Source organism: Chaetodon auriga, chromosome 18, assembly GCF_051107435.1.
Source record: "Chaetodon auriga isolate fChaAug3 chromosome 18, fChaAug3.hap1, whole genome shotgun sequence".
NCBI lineage: Eukaryota > Metazoa > Chordata > Actinopteri > Chaetodontiformes > Chaetodontidae > Chaetodon > Chaetodon auriga.
The window spans coordinates 12800303-12822312 of NC_135091.1; the positions used below are offsets into that span (position 1 = coordinate 12800303).

At 40.6% G+C, this 22010-nt stretch overlaps 1 protein-coding gene across 1 annotated transcript; it reads left to right on the forward strand.

The window, feature by feature from the left end:
• The first annotated feature begins 4063 nt into the window (after positions 1-4063).
• blk (BLK proto-oncogene, Src family tyrosine kinase) lies at positions 4064-12956 on the forward strand. Its single transcript, XM_076756028.1, has 14 exons — positions 4064-4141; positions 5290-5368; positions 5557-5647; positions 5740-5770; positions 6137-6230; positions 6601-6699; positions 6817-6920; positions 7019-7168; positions 7576-7728; positions 7819-7998; positions 9720-9796; positions 10629-10779; positions 11998-12129; positions 12257-12956. Exons 3-14 carry the CDS (start codon positions 5558-5560, stop codon positions 12457-12459), a joined length of 1464 nt encoding a protein of 487 aa, XP_076612143.1. The 5' UTR covers positions 4064-4141; positions 5290-5368; position 5557; the 3' UTR covers positions 12460-12956.
• Positions 12957-22010: the final 9054 nt, after the last annotated feature.

The following is a 22010-nucleotide window of genomic DNA, read 5'->3' on the forward strand; positions in this document are numbered from 1 at the left end:
TTTGTAAGTTAAATAAGTCCAAAAGTCAAAAATATAGTTTCACATGTCACCTGACCACATCCATGCGAGTCTGCTATGAGTGTGCTGTAAAATTTCCCCTCAAGGATGAGATGTCAAACAGGACTTAATAAAACTACTGCTGATCAAAACCTGTTTTAAAAGTATACGGTGAAAAATTCCCTTCGGTGTCTATGTGAAACGCAGTGATACTGTTCTTCTAATCAACATTTATCGTGACCTCTCTCATAATAATGCTGCACTAATGTTTGATTGAGATGAATTCAATCTTCAGATCCTCTGGAAAAGCACTGAGTTTCTGAGGAAGCACCTGCTCGCTGGCACTGAGCTATTTCCACAGTAAACACTGGAAGAGTGAGGAACGTCATCCGGAGCGCAATCATAAGGGGCTTTCCCGAAACCATGTTTACCTCAGAACAACTTGCCTCTCGAACAGCTGCCTAGACCTGCTCCCAGCCACAGTACTGCAGACCCAACTACAGTCTTTTAAACAGTGTGACAGGTGTCCTTTGATGGGGGAAAATGCAGCTTTTAGTAGTTATAGTAATGGGTCATTTTGCTTTACATATTAAAATGTATGAAAGTTATGAATCACACATAAAAAAACATATAAAAGAATAAATAAATAGCCTGAAAATTAAGCAAGTTAAATCAGTTTGAAGGCTGCAATCTTACAATACATGCACTAATATGCCACAAATAAAGCTACAACACAGTTTCACCAGTGTGTTTGATGTCTGCTGTCCAATGGGGGGAAAGTGAAGTCCACCTGAAACTCATGAACATGTCAGAGGAACAGCAGAAGTGGCTGTTGAATCCATGGGGGAGTTCAATTGTTCCTTGTTTATTGACAATCACTTTGTCTTTTTAAGGCAAATGCAGGAGCGAGACCTTCTCTCGCTCCATGTGTGACAGAGGACAGAAACGGTTCCCACACAGACAGGAAGTCAAAGAGGGGCCTCATGTGATGTAGAGGGGGATCAAAATTGAGGAAAGAGCGTGTCTGTGTGTTGATACGTGAGGGTCTGAATAAATCAAACCTTCCAACGGAGCACTTACAGTGCAGCTTCTAGTATAAGTTATAATATTTCTTTTATGTAATGAATGCTCTGTTAGGCTGCGCACACACACAGAGAAATCTAAAGCAGGCGTATAAGCACATGCAGACGTTTCAGTCACATGCAGTGCACACTCACATTGAGAATGGGAATTGAAAGCATTCACCGGCAGCATGTATGCTTTTGGCATAGAGGTGGCCGGGACTGTGCTGGTAAAGGAGACCCACGCTCCCGGTCTTTCCCACCGTTGTTCAGGTTATCCTGTGGGGCCACTTATGACCCTTCTGCAGGCAGGATGCAATGTCTGGGGACCCCAACAGAGCTGTGCACAAGCATCCGCCACGGCCCTGGGAAGAAAACAAGGGCTGATGGAAAACCAGAAGAAGGGAGTATAAAGAGAAACAGCAGTTAGTAACCAGGACGCACTCAATAACACTCACCGTGCACCTGCAGCCTGTGTGTGTGGATTTGTGTGTATGTGTGCACAGTGAAGCGAGGTTGTTCCTTCAGAGAACTACAGCACAGCACAGTCCCCACACACAGCACAGGTGGTCCAAACAAAAACCTGTGAAGTGTTGCCCAGAGAGTAATATCCCCACGTTGCGTGTTGTATAAAGCCCCCCATAGGAAACAAACACTTCCGGTGCTGTAAGATTTATTGTTCCCTGCACTTATAGGTTACAACATACTCTGAATGATATCTTCCTTGCGCGGTTCTTTGATTCATTCTTAATAACACCTCATAGCAATTTAGCATGCAAACCAGAAACAAAAGGGTCATAATTGCACTAGATAACTCAAGGACACATTGTTTTGTGTTTCTTGTTTCCATCGCTGGAGAAGAGGGGTGAATTCCCTTTTCAGCGCATTGTGTGGTGAGAATAGGAAAGACCTGGTTAACTGTGCTGTATGGTGTGAAAACCCAAAGCATTGTTATACTTTGATAGATTGACCGCACATCAGCTCGCAATTCGTTTTCCCCAATGTGACAGACTTTGCATCTGTATTCACATCCGCACACTGACCCCCGCAGCAGACGCAGATATACAAGCATTACAGAAAGGAAAATCCCAGAAGTTCAACACTACTGAATCATTTCTATATATGAGGTCAATGAAAGGGTTATCTATTCATAGAAAAGGCATGAATTTAGGGAAAAGCTGCCAAAGTGGTTTGGAATGGACCTACTTTAGCAGTCAGGGTTTAAAAACTGACTGTCTACGCCCTCCAGTGTCAGCAGTGGGGAACACCAACAAGCAGGCAAACCACAATACAGTAAACCTCAGATATAATGTAACCAGTGCATTGATTTTGCTCATAAGAGTCCACCTCAGAGAGTACTGAAAGCAATTTTTATTGAGTCCAGTATCACAAAGCACAATTTGCTTCAAAGGCCTTTTTTAAAAACTGCACAATTACATGACAACCTCCATCATTAGACCCTCAATTCAGATGAGGAAAAACTCCCCACAAGACACTCTTAAAGGGGGAAAAAATGGGAGGAACAGATGAGGGATCTCTCTTCTAGGACGGACGAATATGCAACAGATGCCGTGTGTACAGATAAAGAAATACAAATAAAAAATAGAGATATATGTTGATTGTAAAGCATAAAGGATGGGAGGATCAATACCTTATGTGCAATACTGAGAACAAGTACCGCTACTAGTGTCAGTCATCTCAATACAAAAACAAAAAATGGATCTTTCTCACAGAACAAACATTTGTTATTTACTATTATAAACAGGCATCTGACTGAACAATTAACAGAGAATACTGAAAATGAAGTGCTTTTTTGAAATCATCTGGTGGTAATGAAAATGTAAAAACAAAAGTCTTCACTCTGCCCTCTATATGATAGTACATCAGCTGCTCTTATTATTAAAAAGAATAGGTATTGTTTGGTGATTCTGGCCACTGTATTGTTTGGTATCAGATCAAAACTGTGTGTAATAGACAGTCGCAGTTCCAGAAGGATGAGGAAGTAAGGGGAGCATAATTAGCCACGCTCATCTAAAAAAACTGAACTTTAACAACTGTTTAAGTAGAAAAATGTAATAATATGCAGATATGGCACAAATAATAAGAACCGTCACTTCTTGACCTAAAAAACACGAAGATGATTCTATACTTCATACTTTTTCGTCTTCAGTTCCACCTTTGGCCTGCACAGATAAATGCACTCCCACTCATCCCATGAGGCATGTGTGCAGATACCATTTCTCAATTATGGGGTTTTAAGACCAGTCCACCAGTCCACCTTGTGGCAGGAATGTGCACTGTTTTGCTGTGAACATGTGTCCCAGTAGACAAAGTTTCAAAGATGAAGTGTAGACATGAGCAACAGTAGTTTAAACCACCAGAGGAACTGAGAAATATGTCATGGAAACCACACTCTCTCAACCACACCTTTAACTCAATGCTTATCACCCACACAGTCAAGTACACTACAGTATACAACCCCTTTTCCACGGCATGGACATTTGCATTTTAGATCACAGATACATGTAAACACATGATGGACTGTCCACTGACAAATGCTGAAATACAGCTGTCCCTATTAAACTCCTCTTTCTTTGTAATTTGACCGTAAATCTGACTCTTGGCTGTGATTAGTCTGAAGATCCATCATATTCTTCTACTTCAGTTTTTAACTGGTTGAAGGTTTGATCGTAGTGAACTAACTGAAGTTCAATCAACAGGCAAGGTGATCTTTGTACTGCCACAAAGGCAAGGGACGGAGTTCCTGCACAAAAATAAATGGACAAACTGCCTACGAGTTTACGGTAAACTCAGTGTAGTCCCCCAGGGGAGTGTGTCTGTGTCTCTGTGTGTGTGTGTGGGGGGGGGGGGGGGGGGGGGGGACAAACAGAGAGAGAGAGAGAGAGAGAGAGAGAGAGAGAGAGAGAGAGAGAGAGAGAGCAAAAAGAGAGAGAGAGACTTTCAGAAACAAAATGAGCGAGTGAGAGTGACACACTGACAAGCAGTCGCTTCTCAATAAGGAAGCTGAAGACAGTTTGCATCTGGAGTTCGTTTGAAGACACGAGCCAGAGGACAAGGTCAAGGTATTTATCTGCTGTGTGTTTGTCTCAAGCTACAGACTGCTAACAGAAGTGCAGCTACTCTAATATTATGAAGCTAAATGAACAATTATATCAAATAGAGTAAAATTTGAATTAAAGATTTAAATGTAGTTGACAGCTGAGCACTAATTGAGTTCACTAGAGTTCTATCGGCGCGCTGTGAAGTCACATAGTTAATGATAACCACAGCAGAGCGTTCACAGCAACCATTTGGAGACCAAAAAACATGTCTTAGCATAAAATTAATCAGACGAGCGGTTACAATCTGTCACAATATTATACATGAAAATTAATGTAGACTAAGAAAAATACATTTCTTGGTGCATGTGTGTGGAGAAGGTGCGATGAAGGTATTGATAAAGTACAAAGGTTGAATATTAGGCCTCCTTTGAATGATCACTTTCTTTACATGAAAACTGATGTGGGATGCATACTCAAGCTCACAAAGCTGCACTTAAGTAGACATAATGATTAGAGGAAGTGTCACTGCTCAACAGCTATGTGACTTTCACATAATATTACCGCTACAGTCTTGAGTACACATCACTGGGTATATTTGGGTAGACTGTCATCAGAAAGTCAAACATAGTATATATGTGATTTAATGGTATAATTAAAGTCTATATTTTTCAATGTTCCTGTTACATGTTTGATGCTGACATCAAAAACAGCAAGACAAATGACAGCATGCTCTTGGTTACATAGGACATTGTCGCTCTGTTAGCTATTTGCATGCACAGCCATAAGCTTTAACTTCCTTGATAAACATTAATCCATTGAGATGTCAACTGTCGGTAATGTGGCTTGAACCGGCTCTTGCAACTATTCTAACGGCTGTTTGGTTCAAGTGACGTCTCCATCCACCAAAAAAAAGAAATTTGCAAAACATGTTCCACGATGATGCAAATACTGAGTACATTCCTGCCTCTTCTGTGTAATGCAGTGTGACAATATAACTGCACCTTAAACTGTACACGCAAATGCCGCCATACAATGATGAAAACACATTTTCCACTTCCTCTTTTGAGAAGCAAAGTGGTGTAAGTGTACTTGTACCCAAGACATGAAATGAAAAAGAGACTCTTTGCTCATGATTTAGCAATTTTGAGCAGTTTTAATTCATTTTTCAGCACCGGGCATGAACTTACGCAGGCCCTGCAGTGGGAGGAGCGGAGACTGAAAACAGCCCCAGTAAAGCTGCTTTATCAGGTATGAGCGCAGAAACAAACATGCTGCAACTATCTGAGGCTCTTAGCAGGAACTTAGTACGGGTGGTGGTATTTGATAACATGAAATGAACTGCACGGCATTCTGCAGCATGTATTGCACCGTTACACTGAGTAAATCTTGTTAGTAGTATGCGGTATAACCAAAGAATATTTCCACCACACATGCAGGATGGGCTGCGCTTGCAGTGACCAGAAACAAGTAAAAGATGGCAAGTTCTTCAAAAGAAAGCACAACTCTCAACAATCATTAAATCACATAGTGAGTAGACCAATTAAAGGAAATATTAATCTAATTAACACTGACTGCATAGTTTGAACTTTAAAAACCACGACTACTTTTCTGTTTTTCAGGCACGAAGTGGAAACACCTGTTTGGATAATGGTAATCACAGGCCGCAACACACGCATCAAACTCTCTGCTCAGAATAACAGACACAGACTTGTGTCTATGCAGTCGACATTAGCGGCAGTGAGAGGAGGCCTCATTTAGTGATTGAAATCTCAGTTGGATTTCCTCTGTTCTCTTCTGGGGACAAGATGAGATTATTCACAAAAGAATTTCCATGTCACAGACGGAAAACGACAGAATCTTCAATCCTCTGAGAAGAACGGCTTTTGTAACGCAGTACTTTGAATTTAGCTGCGTGATACTTCCACTGTATTAACTTTAATGTCCGGCTAAGAAGCTAAACAGTCCACAAAATGCTGCTGTTATTGGCTGAAATAACTCTTTGCTCTACTTCTTTAGACGACATCGTGTTTGTGGCCCAACACGACTTCAAAGCGACCAACGACAGTGATCTATCTTTCAAAAAGGGAGACAAACTCAAGGTTTTACAAGAGTAAGTAGCCTCCCTTGTCCTTAGTGTATAGTATGTATTACAAATGCAGCTGACAACATTATTAATTAATCTGACGATTATTTTCACAATTCATTGTTAAGTCAAAAAAAGGGGAAAAATGCTCATCATAATTTCCCAGAGGGCAAAGTGACGTCTCCAGAACCCAAAGACTCCACATTTAAAATCATAAATGACAAAAAAAAAACAGCAAATCCTTCCATCTAAGAGGCTGGAACCAGCAAATATTAGACAGACTGGTCAATTAATTGACTAATTGTTGCAGCTCTAGTGTGTATCCAGAAGCGATGAAACAAACGACTCAGTATTTCTAATAGAAAAGAAATGAAAAGCCGCGTTTGTCTGTTTCCAGAAATGGAGAATGGTGGGTGGCGAAATCGTTGCTGACTGGACAGGAGGGCTTCATACCATGCAACTATGTAGTGCGGGCAGATACACTGGAGATAGAAAAGTGAGAAATAATTTCACACATATTATCTGACTTACTCTGCCAAAACATTTCACGGACTGTTAGGTAATGCTTTCAGACAGTTGCATAAAGTCTGTTTTGTGGTCGTCTCTTTTGCAGATGGTTTTTCAAGGACATGAGCAGGAAAGAGACTGAACGGCTGCTTTTAGCCCCTGGAAATAAACCGGGTGCCTTTCTGGTCCGAGAGAGTGAGACCAGTCCAGGTGACTTATATCAGTCTTTTTGTGGTCACGCCAAACGTGAAATATTCAAAACTGTTTAATGTCTACATGAAACAGCGCTAATTTGTTTCCCCCCTCAGGTTCCTTCTCACTGTCAGTCAGAGATCATGCGCTAGAGCAAGGAGATGTGGTAAAACACTACAAGATCCGCTGTCTGGACAAAGGTGGCTACTACATCTCCCCCTCCAACACATTCCCAACCCTACAGGAGCTTGTCAAATACTACAACCGTGAGTAATGAACACATTTCATCAATCCAAAGGTCTGCATTTAGGTCTCAAAATGTTTACCAATCATAAATCAAGCAGGTGTTGATTTGGATTCAAATTTGGTTCACTGCTATGAATTAGACAACGTGTGCACTGAGTTAAAGGGGGAAGTTAGACCCTTGTGATGTGCTGTGCATTTCCTGTGTGAGAGGAGAGATAGTCTTTCCACTCCTGTGACTAAACCACGAGATAACAAGGCCAAATCTAGAATGGTTGCCAACGCTACACATGAGCGTACACAGACGAGCTTCAGAATTATTTAAAGAAACGCAAGCTCATCAGAGCTGTGATGTTTCATTTGCTAAATTTAGCAAAATGTCAACAGAAAAAACAATTTACGTTATCACATGTATCACACTTGGGTGCAGGTACAGCAGACGGTCTGTGTCAGCGACTATATGCACCTTGCAAGCCGAAGGCGCCCCAGCAGCCGTGGGCACATGACGAATGGGAGATTCCCAGAGAATCCCTGAAAATGGTGAAGAAACTGGGGGCCGGGCAGTTTGGAGAAGTGTGGATGGGTGAGAGAAGCAGTTAATCCTGTCTGCATTTTCAAAGCCAAGACAGCAGGGTGCAGTGAGTGAAGCGGCTCCTTTTAATTCCTACTGCAGGTTATTATAAGAACAGCCAGAAGGTCGCTATTAAGACCTTAAAGGAGGGAACGATGGAGCCTGAGGCCTTCCTCCAGGAGGCCAACCTGATGAAGCAGCTGCGGCATGAACGACTGGTGCGCCTCCATGCTGTGGTCACGAAGGAGCCCATTCTTATTGTCACAGAGTTCATGATCAATGGTAAGACAATGAGTAAGAGGAAGGGGAGGGTGCTTTTTGATGATTAGAGTCTCTCCAATGTGCGGGGGGTGTTTTTAAATTGTGAAAAAAGTCCATTGCATATATTTTGAAAGTCCTAAGTAACATCTTCAAATGTCTTGAGCCCAACCAGCAGTCACTATTGACACTATTTGAGTCAAGAATCAAACTTAATCATTTAACAATTATGTAAAATAGATTAAAGCAGAAAAATCCTCACAGTTGAGGAGCTAAAGCCATAAAATGTTTGGCATTTTTGCTTGAAAAACGACTTAAACTATTAATCGACAATCAAAATAGTTGCATATTAATTATTAACGAAATTAATCCAGTTGATTGATTGATTCATCTTTGCAACTCCGACACCAAATAAATTTGAAAATGTGGGCAAATCATTAATATTGCATTTTTGTCAGCCGTTGTTTAAATTACTCAAGACTTACTTGTGTGAATAAAATACATAGATGGAGCAGCCACAATGAAATGGAAATTTATGGAATACAATGTAATCAAATTCAAGGAATTAAAAATTACATATGTGAATTTATCATCCATTATATGAGGCGGTAATATCCTGGACTACATTATGCAGTAAGGTTTGTCGGAAACAGCTGACTGGAGCACCATGAGCCAGGGTTTCTCAGAGTCCAGACCTTGGTCCACATCCAGACCTGGCCTGCGGGTCACATCCAGCTCGAAATGGTCCATCCTGACTGAAATGTCCGTATCCTCTACAGATAGTCACAGAGAATCACAAAGCTCGACTATTAGATGTGAGAGGCGTCACTTGGGTTTGGTTTCATTAGCCAATTGTTGTATTGAGTCTCAAACTGAGTATTTTTCTTTGTTTCCTGGGATCATGAAGAGGAGGTTTTAGTTGAGATAAAGAGTCATTGGTAGCTGAACTGTGGGTTCTGAATTGGAAAAAAGTACGTAATTAACAGTTCACCCGTTCTACAGAAACGGAAGCTTGCGGGGAGCTGCCGAGCTCGTCTGTTAGATGTAAGACGGCTGGGGAAGGTGGGTGTTGTGTTGGGTGAAAATGTGTCTGCCAGTTCAGACATTAACGTTACACCAGAGAATTTGCTATCAGCTCCTAAATCCTAGATGCAGAATAAATCTCTTTTTCTTTAGGACACAGCAACGAGTGTTAATGTAATTGTAAGAATATCTGAAATATGGACTAATTGTCTGAGGCCTAACCCTAACCCTCTGCCTCGGTTTCATGCTGGCCCAATCGAAGGAAATGTGACGTCAATTAATTGATTAAATATTACTTGCTGTCACCAATTGTTCCCGACATCTGACCTGCAGTAAAACCTTTGACCGTTGAGTTTGAGAACCACTGCCGTAAACGACTGCCTCAAAACTTGACTGAGAACGAAAGGCTTAACAAGACTAACATTTCAACAATAACAAGGGTCGTTGTATTGAATTGTTCAGCATTGAGCAGGTGTTTGCCTTATCATGTATATCTGAAGCCTTAAAAGCGGTGATTGCACCATTATTACTTTGTATCGGGTAACACTGAAACTTGCAGCAGAACCATGTATTTGGTCGCTTCCGGTAGAGTTTGCCACAAGGCGCTTTACTGCGTCACCCGTTTGATTTTAAGAAGTTTGCACGAAACAATTCGTCTTTGAAAATGCTATCTGCCGTTTGTCACGATGACAGACTCGTGCTTCTCCTTTTCTCGTTCGCAGGATGTCTTCTGGACTTTCTGAAAACAGACGAAGGCAAAAAGCTCAAGCTGAATAAGCTGATAGACATGTCAGCACAGGTGGGGAACCTTGAGCTCTGTGAACGTACAGAATTGTCTTGTATGTGACATTTCCATCACGCTGCTAACGCACACCCCTCGCCGTAACAATGAAAGCTTTATCTCAGAAAATTAACCAAATACACAAATCCTTGTTATTCTTTGCCTGCGAGCGCTTCTGTTATTTTTGAACATTTTCACGCCTGCTTCTGTCTGCAGCAACGTGACATTAATATCTAATGGGCTGATTTTTGCATCCTTTGCCAAAAACAAAAACACTAGCCTTCTCATTGACCTCAAAGTCTATTTATACACACCAGCTGCTTTACAGTAACGCTTCAAACGTCTGTTATAGCATGTGCTTTCATATCAGTCATGGTGTAAATACACATGGAAACTGTCAGCAGTAGCTGTGTGGTTTCTGTGGTGGGGCTTTTGTTCATACGGCTTGAAAGCCTCGCCCTACGTCAATTATTAACATCCGGACAGGAAATCGTGCTATTTTCCATCCACAGTGAGGTCCCCCAGAACTCTTTTGCCCCTCCAAAAAAAGCATTTTCACTTCCTGAGAGTTGGCACATCCTGTTAAACCCACTTTGCTGCCAATATCAGACAGACATAAACACGAATATACACACATAATGTGGCTGCACAATTACATATGCTCAACTACACAATGACTAGAGGAAGCAGACACAAACAGTCTGTGTACAGTCTCCATTTATTCTATGGCTTCAGTGTGCTGTAAAGATAAATTTGTGAATCAACAGTTTAGTTTGCTGTCTTTGCATTTGATCTCTAAATCCCTCTAAAAGCTCTTTCCAATATTCCTCTTTTCCTTCCTGTACGACAGATAGCTGAAGGCATGGCGTACATCGAGAGGAAGAACTACATCCACCGAGACGTGCGTGCGGCCAACATACTGGTCAGTGAAACCCTGCACTGCAAGATAGCAGACTTTGGCCTGGCCCGGATCATCGAGTCAGAATACACAGCTCAAGAAGGTGCAGTATGAGCAGCGATTCCCCACACTGGATGCTAAATATATATGAGTTCAGGTCCCTCAATGCACCTTCCATCCCCCTACATTTTGACCATCATGAAGGTTTCTAATACATTACATTCATTGTCAGTTTTGTTCAAAGTGACTTACAGTAAGTACACAAAAACTAAAAAAGAACAAGAGATATCTGCCAGACGTGTAATCCTCCGAAAGCAACAGCTGAAACGTGTGTTCGAGAGCTTTGCTGCAAGTGTGAACCAGATGGAAGAGTGGTCGAGGTGAAGTGCTGTAATGCTGCTTCTAAAAATACTACCATCAGTCTGTAAAACACCCACGATCAGTCATTTTTAATTTAATCATTTCCAGAAAAAATACTGAAGACCTCAGTGTCCTCAGTGGTGCCTGTGGCCCTGAATGCATCATTCAACCAGTATTCTGGCAGCTTGATGTGCTCTCATATGTCATTTTATATTATGTTAGCAATATATTATTTTGTGATATAGTACAATTTTATGAAATTCAATTGAGAAACCATTTTTAGATATAATGGTGATGGATAAAGTTCTGGTTTTGGCCAATCCAGTGCATTAGATACCTCACAAACCAATCACACTGATGCAAAAGACTTGTGAATCCAGTGTTTGTTAGCGTTGCCAGAAAAGAACGAATACAGCCAGAGATTAAAGAGACAGACTGCACATTAAATGGAAAAGATGGTACAGGAAAATCTCTACCAGTAATCAAATCTCTATCATCTGAGGGTGTACATTGTCGCATCCCCCCATGTTAAGAAGAACAAATACGCATTCACGCATACACACACACACACACCCATTCTCTACAGCTACCACCCAGTAACTGGTACATAGTTTATAGCTCTGGCTCTCTCTCTTTAAGAACGGCTGTTATTCTTGTTTGTATTATACGTATTATACTGTATATTATAATACATATTATATAACTATATATTTAGTTATACTTAGTTATATTTTCAACAGTTGCTATTATTCTCTGTTTATGTACTTAGTTATATTTTTTAAGAACATTCTTTTCTCTTTTTATTTTCATTCTTACTCTTGTTTATTGTGTATATTTTATGTTTATGTGTATGTTTAACCTGCTGCTGTTGCAACAAGAGAATTTCCCAAATTGGGATCAATAAAGTAAAGTCTAAGTCTAAATAATACTAAGTAGTTCTCACCCTCTTTCTGCCAACTAGGTGCAAAGTTTCCCATCAAATGGACGGCTCCAGAGGCTATCAATTTCGGCACGTTCAGCATCAAATCGGATGTATGGTCCTTTGGGGTCCTCCTCACAGAGATAGTCACCTACGGAAGAATACCCTACCCAGGTATGAGAAGTTTCACTGTTTTACTATATAGTTTAGAAGTAAATCCAACTGTTGCATTATTACTTTGCAGGGAAGTAAACTGCAAAATGTAGTCCATAAAATCTCACATTCTCTTTTTCATGATCAGGGATGACCAACCCAGAGGTGATCAGGAGCCTGGACAGGTCGTACAGGATGCCGCCTCCGGACGGCTGCCCCAAGGAACTCTATGACGTCATGATGTTGTGCTGGAAGCAGAAGCCTGAGGAACGGCCGACTTTTGAATTTCTGCAAAACACTCTCAACGACTTCTTTGTCGCCACGGAGGGACAATATGAGATGCAGCCCTGATCAAAGAGAAAGGAAATGTTTCCCGTTGGTAACGTGAAGAAAACAAAACGTTCCAAAAGAGAGACTTGAATGGATCAAGGGCCAACTATAATAACTAATAACAATTTTTTTTTTTTTTTTTTTTTAAATGGACAGTTTTTTTTGGACACCTACCTTCTGACTGAATGTAAAAGCTATTTATGGCTTCTTCTGTCTGTCACAGCGAAGAAAAAACATGTTAAAATCAGGTAGGAAATGTTTTATTATACTGACTGTACTGTTATTGACTGCTCCCATTCCTGATGACAGCCCTGGAGCTCCTGAGGACACAGAATCAAGACTAATGCACCGTGGTTCAAAGGAATATGGAAATACAAATACAGCACATGCACCGTGTAAAAAGGCCTTTGGACCCGAGGACGTCGGCGTAGGTAAAGTTCCAGATTAAACATTTGCATGGTACAGAATCGAGCAGCCTGAGATTACATGCACAATACTTTGCACTTTGTTTTCATTCATAAAAAAGAAAACGGCTTTCTAAAAGGAATTTCTACTTCGATATATGTTGTTTTTTAAATAAAAATATCTACATTATTTAGAACTTTGGTTTGCTCTTGTATTTTCCGGTTGCCATAAAACATTCGTCACATTTCAGATCACGTTTTTAGAGCCCACGATCACTTTTTATATTTCGTTGTTTCAAGTACTGATTGCAGCGTTTGTCATTAAGGGTTAATCAGTTCACTGAGAAGCAGAACTCCATCATGGGCTTTGTGTGTTTAACATAAAACTTTACAAAAAGAGTGGCTTTTAAAGGCTTTTTGAGCCGTTAGTCTGAATTAAACAAGAATAAAGAAGCTTTACATGCACAGTATGTCCCACACAAACACAGGTCATAAACAAACTGTGACAATGATGAGTGCAAGCAACCTGAAGCCTAACATAAAAAACAGCCTCAAAGTGAGAGACAACCGTAGCCTACAGGAAGCCCTTAAAAGCATCTGACCCTGACCAAATTACAGCAGTTTTGATCCTCTAACTAAATCATCCCTGGGGGTCCCAGACAGTATCTTGAAGATAAGAGAGTGGAATGGCCGCTGCAGCCAGGGGTTAAACCCCGCCACTTCCTGGATGGACAGGAAACAGGAAGTGTGAGTCAGCATTCCTAAAATGCCACACTGAGAACGCCCTCACACACCAAACTGGTGAAGGACTAAATATTTTTCTTCCTAAACGACACTGGCTGGTATTTGATGGCTGAGACACTGTTTTTTTTCTGTTGTGGTCAATAAAGCTCCTTCGAATTGAGAGGGAGACTTTGACTTTTCATGCTGTCATGCAAATAAGATGAGAAAAAAACAAAAATCATGTCTCATTAACTCTCATGAATCAATAGTACAAATACCATCATCACACTAAGTGCTGTCTGCCATGAGTCTGGGAATTTTATAGTGTGTAATAAGTGACTTAATGTTTATATGCCTCTGGCCAGCTTTCCTGTTGCATCATCAAAATAGCTTGTAACAGTGATGGAAAAGCTTTTGCAATGAGAGAGCTCGGAGCTTTTTTAAAAAAAGAAAACATATGTACACGTTGGAGAGTTTCCAGCTGACAACAACAGGAGGGGCTTGTCTCAACAGCATTATCAGCATTAACACAATTAAATGCATCGCAGCATCAGATGCCGTAGTAGCAATCTGTGTAATATCACAATGCAAGCACTTTGATGTGGTCTTCATTAAGTTATAAAGAATATAAATGTTTAAGTGTGATTAAAAAAAAAAAGGAAAGGTTTGACATTTCAAATGCAGAGAAGTGAAAGTGCAGTGGTGCGTTCACAGCTGTATTCTTGTTGCCCTGCAGAGGTCAGTGTTACACAGTTTCACACTGTTGAGAGTGCTGTGCCGCAAATGACGTATGAGAGTCAAATTCCCTTAATTCAAAACAACCTGTAACATAATATGTCAAATTATATATTACCACAATGTCAACATGTTTTCATCCTTTTTTTCTGAACTATGTTTTGTGCATTTTATGTTTTTTAATGACAGGACGTGAGGGGAGAGGAAGAGAGATGTGAATGACAATTTAAGTTCAATCTGTGGAGTGTTTTCATTGAATACTGAGCTACAAAAACACAAGAAAACATACTTCACATCGTCCTTCACATCGTCCATATGGTATAATGCCCGTGGTCATAGCGATGGTCACAAAGTCATATGCATATTTCAGCCTACCATCGCACCAACTGCTATGTGCTAAAGTGTCCAACTGTGAATAGTCTCTCATATCCGATCCTGCATGGTGGTCTGAGTCATTACAGCCGGACTCTCTAACCAAAACAGTCACGCACAGATCCTATCACAGTTATCTGTATTTATTTAAGCGTTATCTCTCTAATTGTCTGGTTTTCTTTGCATCTAAAAGCATCTTTTTGTGCTGGAAGACATTTAAAAAAAGGAGATTATCTTTTATTAAATATTTGCTTACCTGAGAGGCTCAAAGGGAACAGTTATTATGACCTAAAATCTTCATTCTTTCTGTAGAACAGTTGCATCACCCTGCTTTATTTGTCACACTTTTATTAATTTACACATTTTTTCTTGCTAATTCCGGTGTGTTGAGCATAAACTGAAATATTTTCATTCGGTGAAAGACAATGTAGATCTTTTGGGAAGCAGCTAATATCACTCTACCCCCACAGGCTCACAGATCATACCATCAATCTGTCAGCTGATGAATGTGGGCAACTACGATTAATAAATCTAACAGTGTAGCGTGATTGATAAGCAGCCTCACCTTGAAATGAGCCATGATGTTAACACAAGATGACATGACGTGTTGGATGAGGGTTGGCGAGGCCCGATCACCCTCTCCCCTCCTTCTGTTCATCGCCGCTGCCATAGACGAGTAATGACGGGAAACGGTGGCTCGCTCGCAGATTGATGACTGATCCCTGCAGAAGGCAACACATCATTAGCATCTTTTAAGGGTAACCCCGTGCTGTCATCTAAGATTAAAAAAAACAACAACAAAGGAGCACATCACCACAGATGAAAAGAGATGTGAGAGGGAGCTTTCATCTTCCAATAATGTTTCGGCTTTCATTGGTGTTCAACTGGGATTATGCTCCTCATAAACATGTTTTCTCTCGTGGGCTTTGATGTCATTAAATTAATGGAGTCCATCAATCAAGAGTCTTGCTCCAATAGATGTGAGGGCTCTTGAAACGATGAGAGAGGTCTACAAAACGTTTTACAAAATGAGCATTTGCAATATAAATATAAGCAAAGAGAAGGATGGCAGTTTTTTGAGAGGGGAAACTACTGTTGGACACAAAACATCATTGGCTTAAGATGTCAGTGCATTAATCTGTTCTGAGAGTTTGACTTTGAGAGAAAAAAAAGGAGCAAAATGAAATACTGCCGTCACTCTGCAAAAAAATACTCCTTTACTCATATTATAAAGCTTTATTTCCAGAACTTTTAAAATCACTTGCCTCAAACAAGAACATTAAAGTCAAGTTTCAAGCATGGCTCTCTCTGTGGTTCCAGGTGAGTGCTGCCAACAGGCTGTTTTACAGATTTATGTGGTACGAGTTACTGAAACACTAATATATCTCTGTACCCACAGTCCAGTCAGAGCGTGTCAGAGTGTTCGCAGGCTGCACACAGGGACAGCTCTCAGAACATTATGCAAAAGCAGTAAACAGAAAGGCTAACAAATTCCTCAATGACACATCCCTCCCCCTCATACCTTTTTGGAGTTGTTGCCGTCGGGGCGGAGGCTCAGAGTCCCCTGTGCGCGGAAGTGCTGTTTTAAAATATCCTTTATCCCTCATTGCATTTGCACAGCTCGACACTCACTGAGCTGAGCCAGCACACAGCACTCTGTATTTAGCTTTTTTAATCTGCCACTGGTCAACTTTTTTACTTACTCCTATTCGTACACAGCATTAAATATTGATGCTGTAATGTATTAATGCCTCAATTAATGGACAATGCATTTTTCAATCTTGAATCTTGAGTCTATCAGTAGTGAGGATGGTCGTTAATAGGTGTGTACAGTCGCCAACATTTTCTTAAAGCTGCATTTGCTTTGATTTGTTTTCTGTATTAACAATACACCAAATAACTACACATAAATACACCTGCAATGGTAAAAAAAAAAAAAAAAACTGGTCATTTCATGGTCTACCTCTGACATTGACCTCATCTTTAGAAGCAGAAAAATACTTTGTTCTCTCTCTACTGCCAGACAATACTGAGCACTTAATGCAAAACATGAAAGAAAAGAAAATGAAGTCAGAAGAAGAGAAGAGAGCAATTTCCAACTTGGCTTATGTTGTATAGATCTGTAAAGTGGGCTGATTATATTTTCTGATCAAAATGAAGTCTTATGCAGAGGCCATTCGTGCTAATGGAATTTTCTTTGATGAAGCCAATACAAAAGAAATCTGCCCGCAGGCGCAAAATTTATGCTACTCTTCCTTGGGCTGATTGGGAAGGATTTAGGAAACCATCAGCTAGATTGATATTTTCTCTTGATATATGAGTCCTTGTCAATTCATTTACTGTAGGAAGCCTTAAAGCCATGAGGTAGCAGGAACCCCACCAACCCCCACAAATGTGAGCAGTGAGTGACCACCGTGGTTGTGCTCAATGATGAGTCAAGGGCACCGGTAACTACAGGGAAATTTAATTATATGTGCGCTGGTGCAGTGAAAAGTACTGAAGGATACTGCTGGCCTACGCAATGTGGGCTGAAATGCTCTCTTAGACCTTCTGTCGCCACTGTTGCGCGTTAGAGGACGAAATGATCTCAGCGGTTTGAAGAGAGGAGTCACTAATGAGGAATCAGACGAAGGAATGAATGCATCCGTCTCTCAGCTAAATGAACTCCATACAGGCACATAAACCTTTCACTAGACAGCCGCAGAAGAGGCAAACACCTGATATCTTGTGTCTTATGAGTCTTTTGTTAGCTCGCCAACAAGACAGCTCATCATCCCTGATCAGTATGCAGCGCTGTGCTCCAGCCCATTTTAAGATCCCTGCTGTCACCGTCTCCCTTCTCCTGGTGGTCTGTGTACCAAATGTCAACGTAAATATTCATATATGTGGCTTTGACCTTGGATGGCTGTGTCTTCCACCACCAGCTTTCTATCTGCCTGCTTTTTTTAAAAATCTTTACATTCAATGTCAAAAAGAAGAAAATCAAGAACAAAACATGTGGCAGTGAGGTGTCCAGATCTCATATAAAGCATCTATCTATATAAGTTTTTTCTTTTGCATTTACAATTTCTTAAGTAACTACTGTGCAGTGCTCTGTGGGAGGCGCACAATGCTTTTATCCCATCCTTCCATTTTACCTAATGAGGACTGATACGTAACTGCTTTATCTCCGAGCCAGAGAGCTCTTTGGATTTTGCAGGGTGTCATCCAGCAAACTGTTTCCAATGTTACACTGTAAGTACCTGAGAGTCATCAGGAGGATGGACGAAGTGAACTATGAACAGTCTATGCCTGCAGTCACTTATTAAATCCCTGCCACTTCTCTGCCTTCTCATTACTTACAAAGTTCTCTTGCTGGGCACTGAACACCAAGCAATTAACATTTTGATTCTTTCCTCTCGCCAGGTAAAGTTTTTTTTTTCTCCTTCTTTTTTTGTGGTATTTTAAACCCCGTCCTCACGAGATTTTTGTTTGAACGTTTCCAATTTAAATGATGACTAAGCAACACAGAAAAAAATGTGAAGTATAGAGCGGGGGATTTGGGATAAATGGGGTTCAAACCCCCAAAGAAGTTTGAAGGTGACCCTCTGCTGTTTAGAAGGGTTCTCTGCAAATCTGCCTGCTTAATGTATTCATTAAAAACAAGCTCTTTAAGACACCGCCTGCATAAAATTATTTCTATGTTAAAGTGTTTAAGATTAATCCAATAGTCCAGCAATGTGAAGGTGACACGCTCTTTAAAGGACACAGTGGCTAAAGCAAAAAGGGCACCGTCGAAGCGCATTTGCAGGATCACTATATCTTCTATGCAAAAATAATTGTGATTTTGATGATGATGAATAACATCAAATTAAAACGAACACATTTAGAACATGACAGATGGTGACCATGCAGGGATCATTGGATAGAGCTGTGAGTACATGTCAAACAATAGCGATTTCATTAATATCCTGTCAGTCATAAACCTGCACTAAATTAGAGATGTGCAATAATATCAGTATCAGCCCAGTAGATAAGATAAATTATGCACATGCGGCACGAGTATGTCTATGATGTGGAGAGATTTGATGCTCTCTGCAATTAGCTGGAAAAAAAATTATATTGGTAATCGGCCAAAATGAGTTGGAAAATATTGGCATATCGGATGTTGGCAAAAATCCAATGTTGTGCATCCCTACTATAAATGTCTCTTGATGCTGAGGTGATGGCAAGCTGACACTGTGAGGAAACTCCACCATGTCTACTTTTAAAGCACTTAACAGCAATAAACAAGATCATTTCTACATGCAATCTGTGAAATAGTCCACTGTGAACGCCGACAGTCAGCGTCTGAGTCTGAACGGAAAGATGTCACACCAGTTTGGAGAAAACAGAGCAAGCATAACCTTCGGTGCAACCGAGACAACAGGTCAGCTCTACAGTCATTAGAGCGACACTATTTCACTGTCAGTCTGTTAGAAATAAATTCTCTGCTTCAATATTCCAAGACCTGCACGGATGCGTGTGTAACTCAGCATCAGACAAATCATCAGTAACAAATGCTGCGAGAGTGAAAATCCATCTATTACTGCTGCACAGAGCTTGAATTAATTTAGTAAGACCCAGTGTTTTACTCTGAAGGACGACTCTCCCTCATGCAGTAAACAGCTGAGCAAAAGGGGCCACTGGTGCAGGCAAGCAATTATGCTGAAAACAAACAACTCCGTCCAAAATTAGAGTGAAGCAGAAATGAAGTGGCGAGCATTTCGAGTGCTTCTATGCAAAATTAAAAAGCCATAAGCCTGAGTGCTGCTCATATAGATCGGTTCAGTTCCGCTGAAAGCCGTTCATATAATTCATCATTGCACATTTTCTAATGTGAGTGAAGCTTTTGTTAGCTTTCCAACACTCTCTGTTTAATGCTTCTGTAAACCAGCCACCAACCAATCTATCTACCACTTTGATCAATTATTCAGTATTTTCTGTTTTCCACTCATATCAATTACTTTTATAGGCCTTTTAGAGGAGTGAAAATATTATGAGGGACTCCAAGCTCTGTGGAAACCCAACCTTTAATACCGACTACAGCAGCTCTTGCATTAGATAGCGGTTGCTACTGTATTTAAGGTGGACCTGATATGGAAATTCTTGCCATTCTTGCTCCTCATTGTCCTCATTGTGTTGATCAATATGAAACAATACAGTCGCCAGAATAAAACGTTGGCATTGTATGTTTCTGCAAACCACAGATATGTTAAATTTGTATGTTTTATACATAGATCAACGTTTCTATAGGGATCAAAGCCATGTAGTTCAGATTACCTGTACATGTATATGAGATAAATCTAGGTGGTTTACGTACCTAAACCTAACCAGCCCTTCACCGCAGTGTTGTCAGGGCTAAAGAAACTTAAAGTTTGAACATATGTGGTTTGCAGAAATAATACAATGCCAACATTTATTCAGCCAACTGGGAACAATAAATGAATTATTGTCTCAAAGTTTCAGTCTGTTGCCTTTTTTGTGACAGTGATACAGTAGTTGGTCTGTACTACTGGTGCTGTCTGGATCTTGAGAGGTCTGATACCAACATCTTTAAAATGTTTTCAATCATGTTGTAATCCAACCAGTCAGCGACTTGCTGTTAAGACAGATTTATGTCCTCTAATAATTGTTCCACGTGAACTAATGATTAAAGTAATTTATGACACAGGGAAGGAAGTAATGCTGCCAAGACTTTGCATAAATTCTGGCTCATGTTACAGCTCAAGGCGGCAGGGCTAGTGCGACATCGTTCTGTGATATTTCTCTGTAATGTGAAGGAGGGCTAACATCTACAGCATTGAAAAGAGACAGCAAAAAGCTTTTTTTTTTTAGGGGCGAAGGATATAAATCCCCAGCCAGGTACAGTCTCGGGTATAGCTGTGTGTGAGCCAAGAACTCTCTTCTGAAAATCATCCCAACTTACTGGAAAGAATGTGGGAGAATTAAGCTCCTTGTTCACAAATCACAGCACAATAGTATCTTCCTGATTTTTAGTCTCAGGATTAGTGTTCATTAGGGGTAACGCATAGATACACATATTCACCATTTACTAGTGTATAAAAAGCACTTATTGATGCCTTATTCTGCTGATTATGGGGTTGGGTTATTAAGATTGTAATTCATGTACAAGAAACTTTATTACTTACTATCAATAAGCAGGAATTAGGAGGTTATTGAGGTGAAACTCTTTACTGCTAACGACCTAGTTGTAGAATATTTTCATGCAGAATAAAGCATCAATGCATACTTTATAATGATTAATAAAGAGCCAACATGCATGCTAATAAGCAGCTAGTTAACAGTGAATGTGTACCTTGATTTAAAGTGTTAGCACAGCAGGTCGAGCTGCAGTGGAACAAGCCATGGTGTAACTCTCTAAACTGGAAGAAGAAAATCCAACTGATGTGGTATTATAGGCGAGTTCAGTACATAACGGGAAGGATATAATGTTTGATACACAAGTTGAAAAGAAATGGAACCGTCTGGCTGTTCAGTGGAGCCTCTATAATACACTGACTTAACATCACACAGCACAGGCAGGGCAGTGAGCGCTAACCACAGCAGCCCCACGTGTCAGCGCCTCCATTCAGGAAAACTGAAAAGTTCGCAGTGAGATAAATGCCACAAAAATGTGCAAATAGACAGCCGTCAACCCTGATTCCAGAAAAGTTGGGACGCTTTGTAAAATATATATAAAACAGAATTTGCTGATGGTTTTTGGGGGGACAGTTTGGGAAAGATGTGGAATGCTCCAAAAACACCTGTTTGGAACATTCCACAGGTAAACAGGTTCATTGGTAACAGGTGACAGCATCATGATCTTTTTTTTTTTTTTTCTTAAACAAAAGCCTCTGTCTCCTCTGGCTTACATGAGCACTGATGATCACATAGAAACCATGGCAACATCTCAGACGTGTGTGTGTGTGTGTGTGTGTGTGTGTGTGTGTGTGTGTGTGTGTGTGTGTGTGTGTGTTTCCTTGACCACAAAAACTTCTTTAATTGGTTAATTTCACAGACAAAGATGTGAAGGTAAAGTTTTGAAAGAGGGCAAACTGCTTTAGGATTCATTTTGCTCCCTTTGTTGTTGTTTTAAACTCAGATTCGTATGATCTGCTTTCCACATCCACTCATCTGTCTTTCACTGGAAGCTGTTGAACAAGTAGTCTCCCACACATGTGATGACTTCTTCTCAGTGCGGACCGCAGTGTGTGCCGGCAGATTCCCTATAGACAAGCAATCGGACGTGAAACGCTTGTCCCAGGAGGCAATGCACTCAGCTTATCAACGTGATTCATCTTCCTGATAACACGGGGT

What these genes read in the sequence shown, in the direction of transcription:
- blk (XM_076756028.1), top strand. Translation starts at nt 5,558, where the DNA reads ATGGGCTGCGCTTGCAGTGACCAGAAACAAGTAAAAGATGGCAAGTTC. An exon ending in AAACACCTGTTTGGATAATG is followed by an intron (nt 5,771 to 6,136) that starts GTAATCACAGGC and finishes CTACTTCTTTAG; the next exon opens with ACGACATCGTGTTTGTGGCC. An exon ending in CGGAAGAATACCCTACCCAG is followed by an intron (nt 12,130 to 12,256) that starts GTATGAGAAGTT and finishes TTTCATGATCAG; the next exon opens with GGATGACCAACCCAGAGGTG.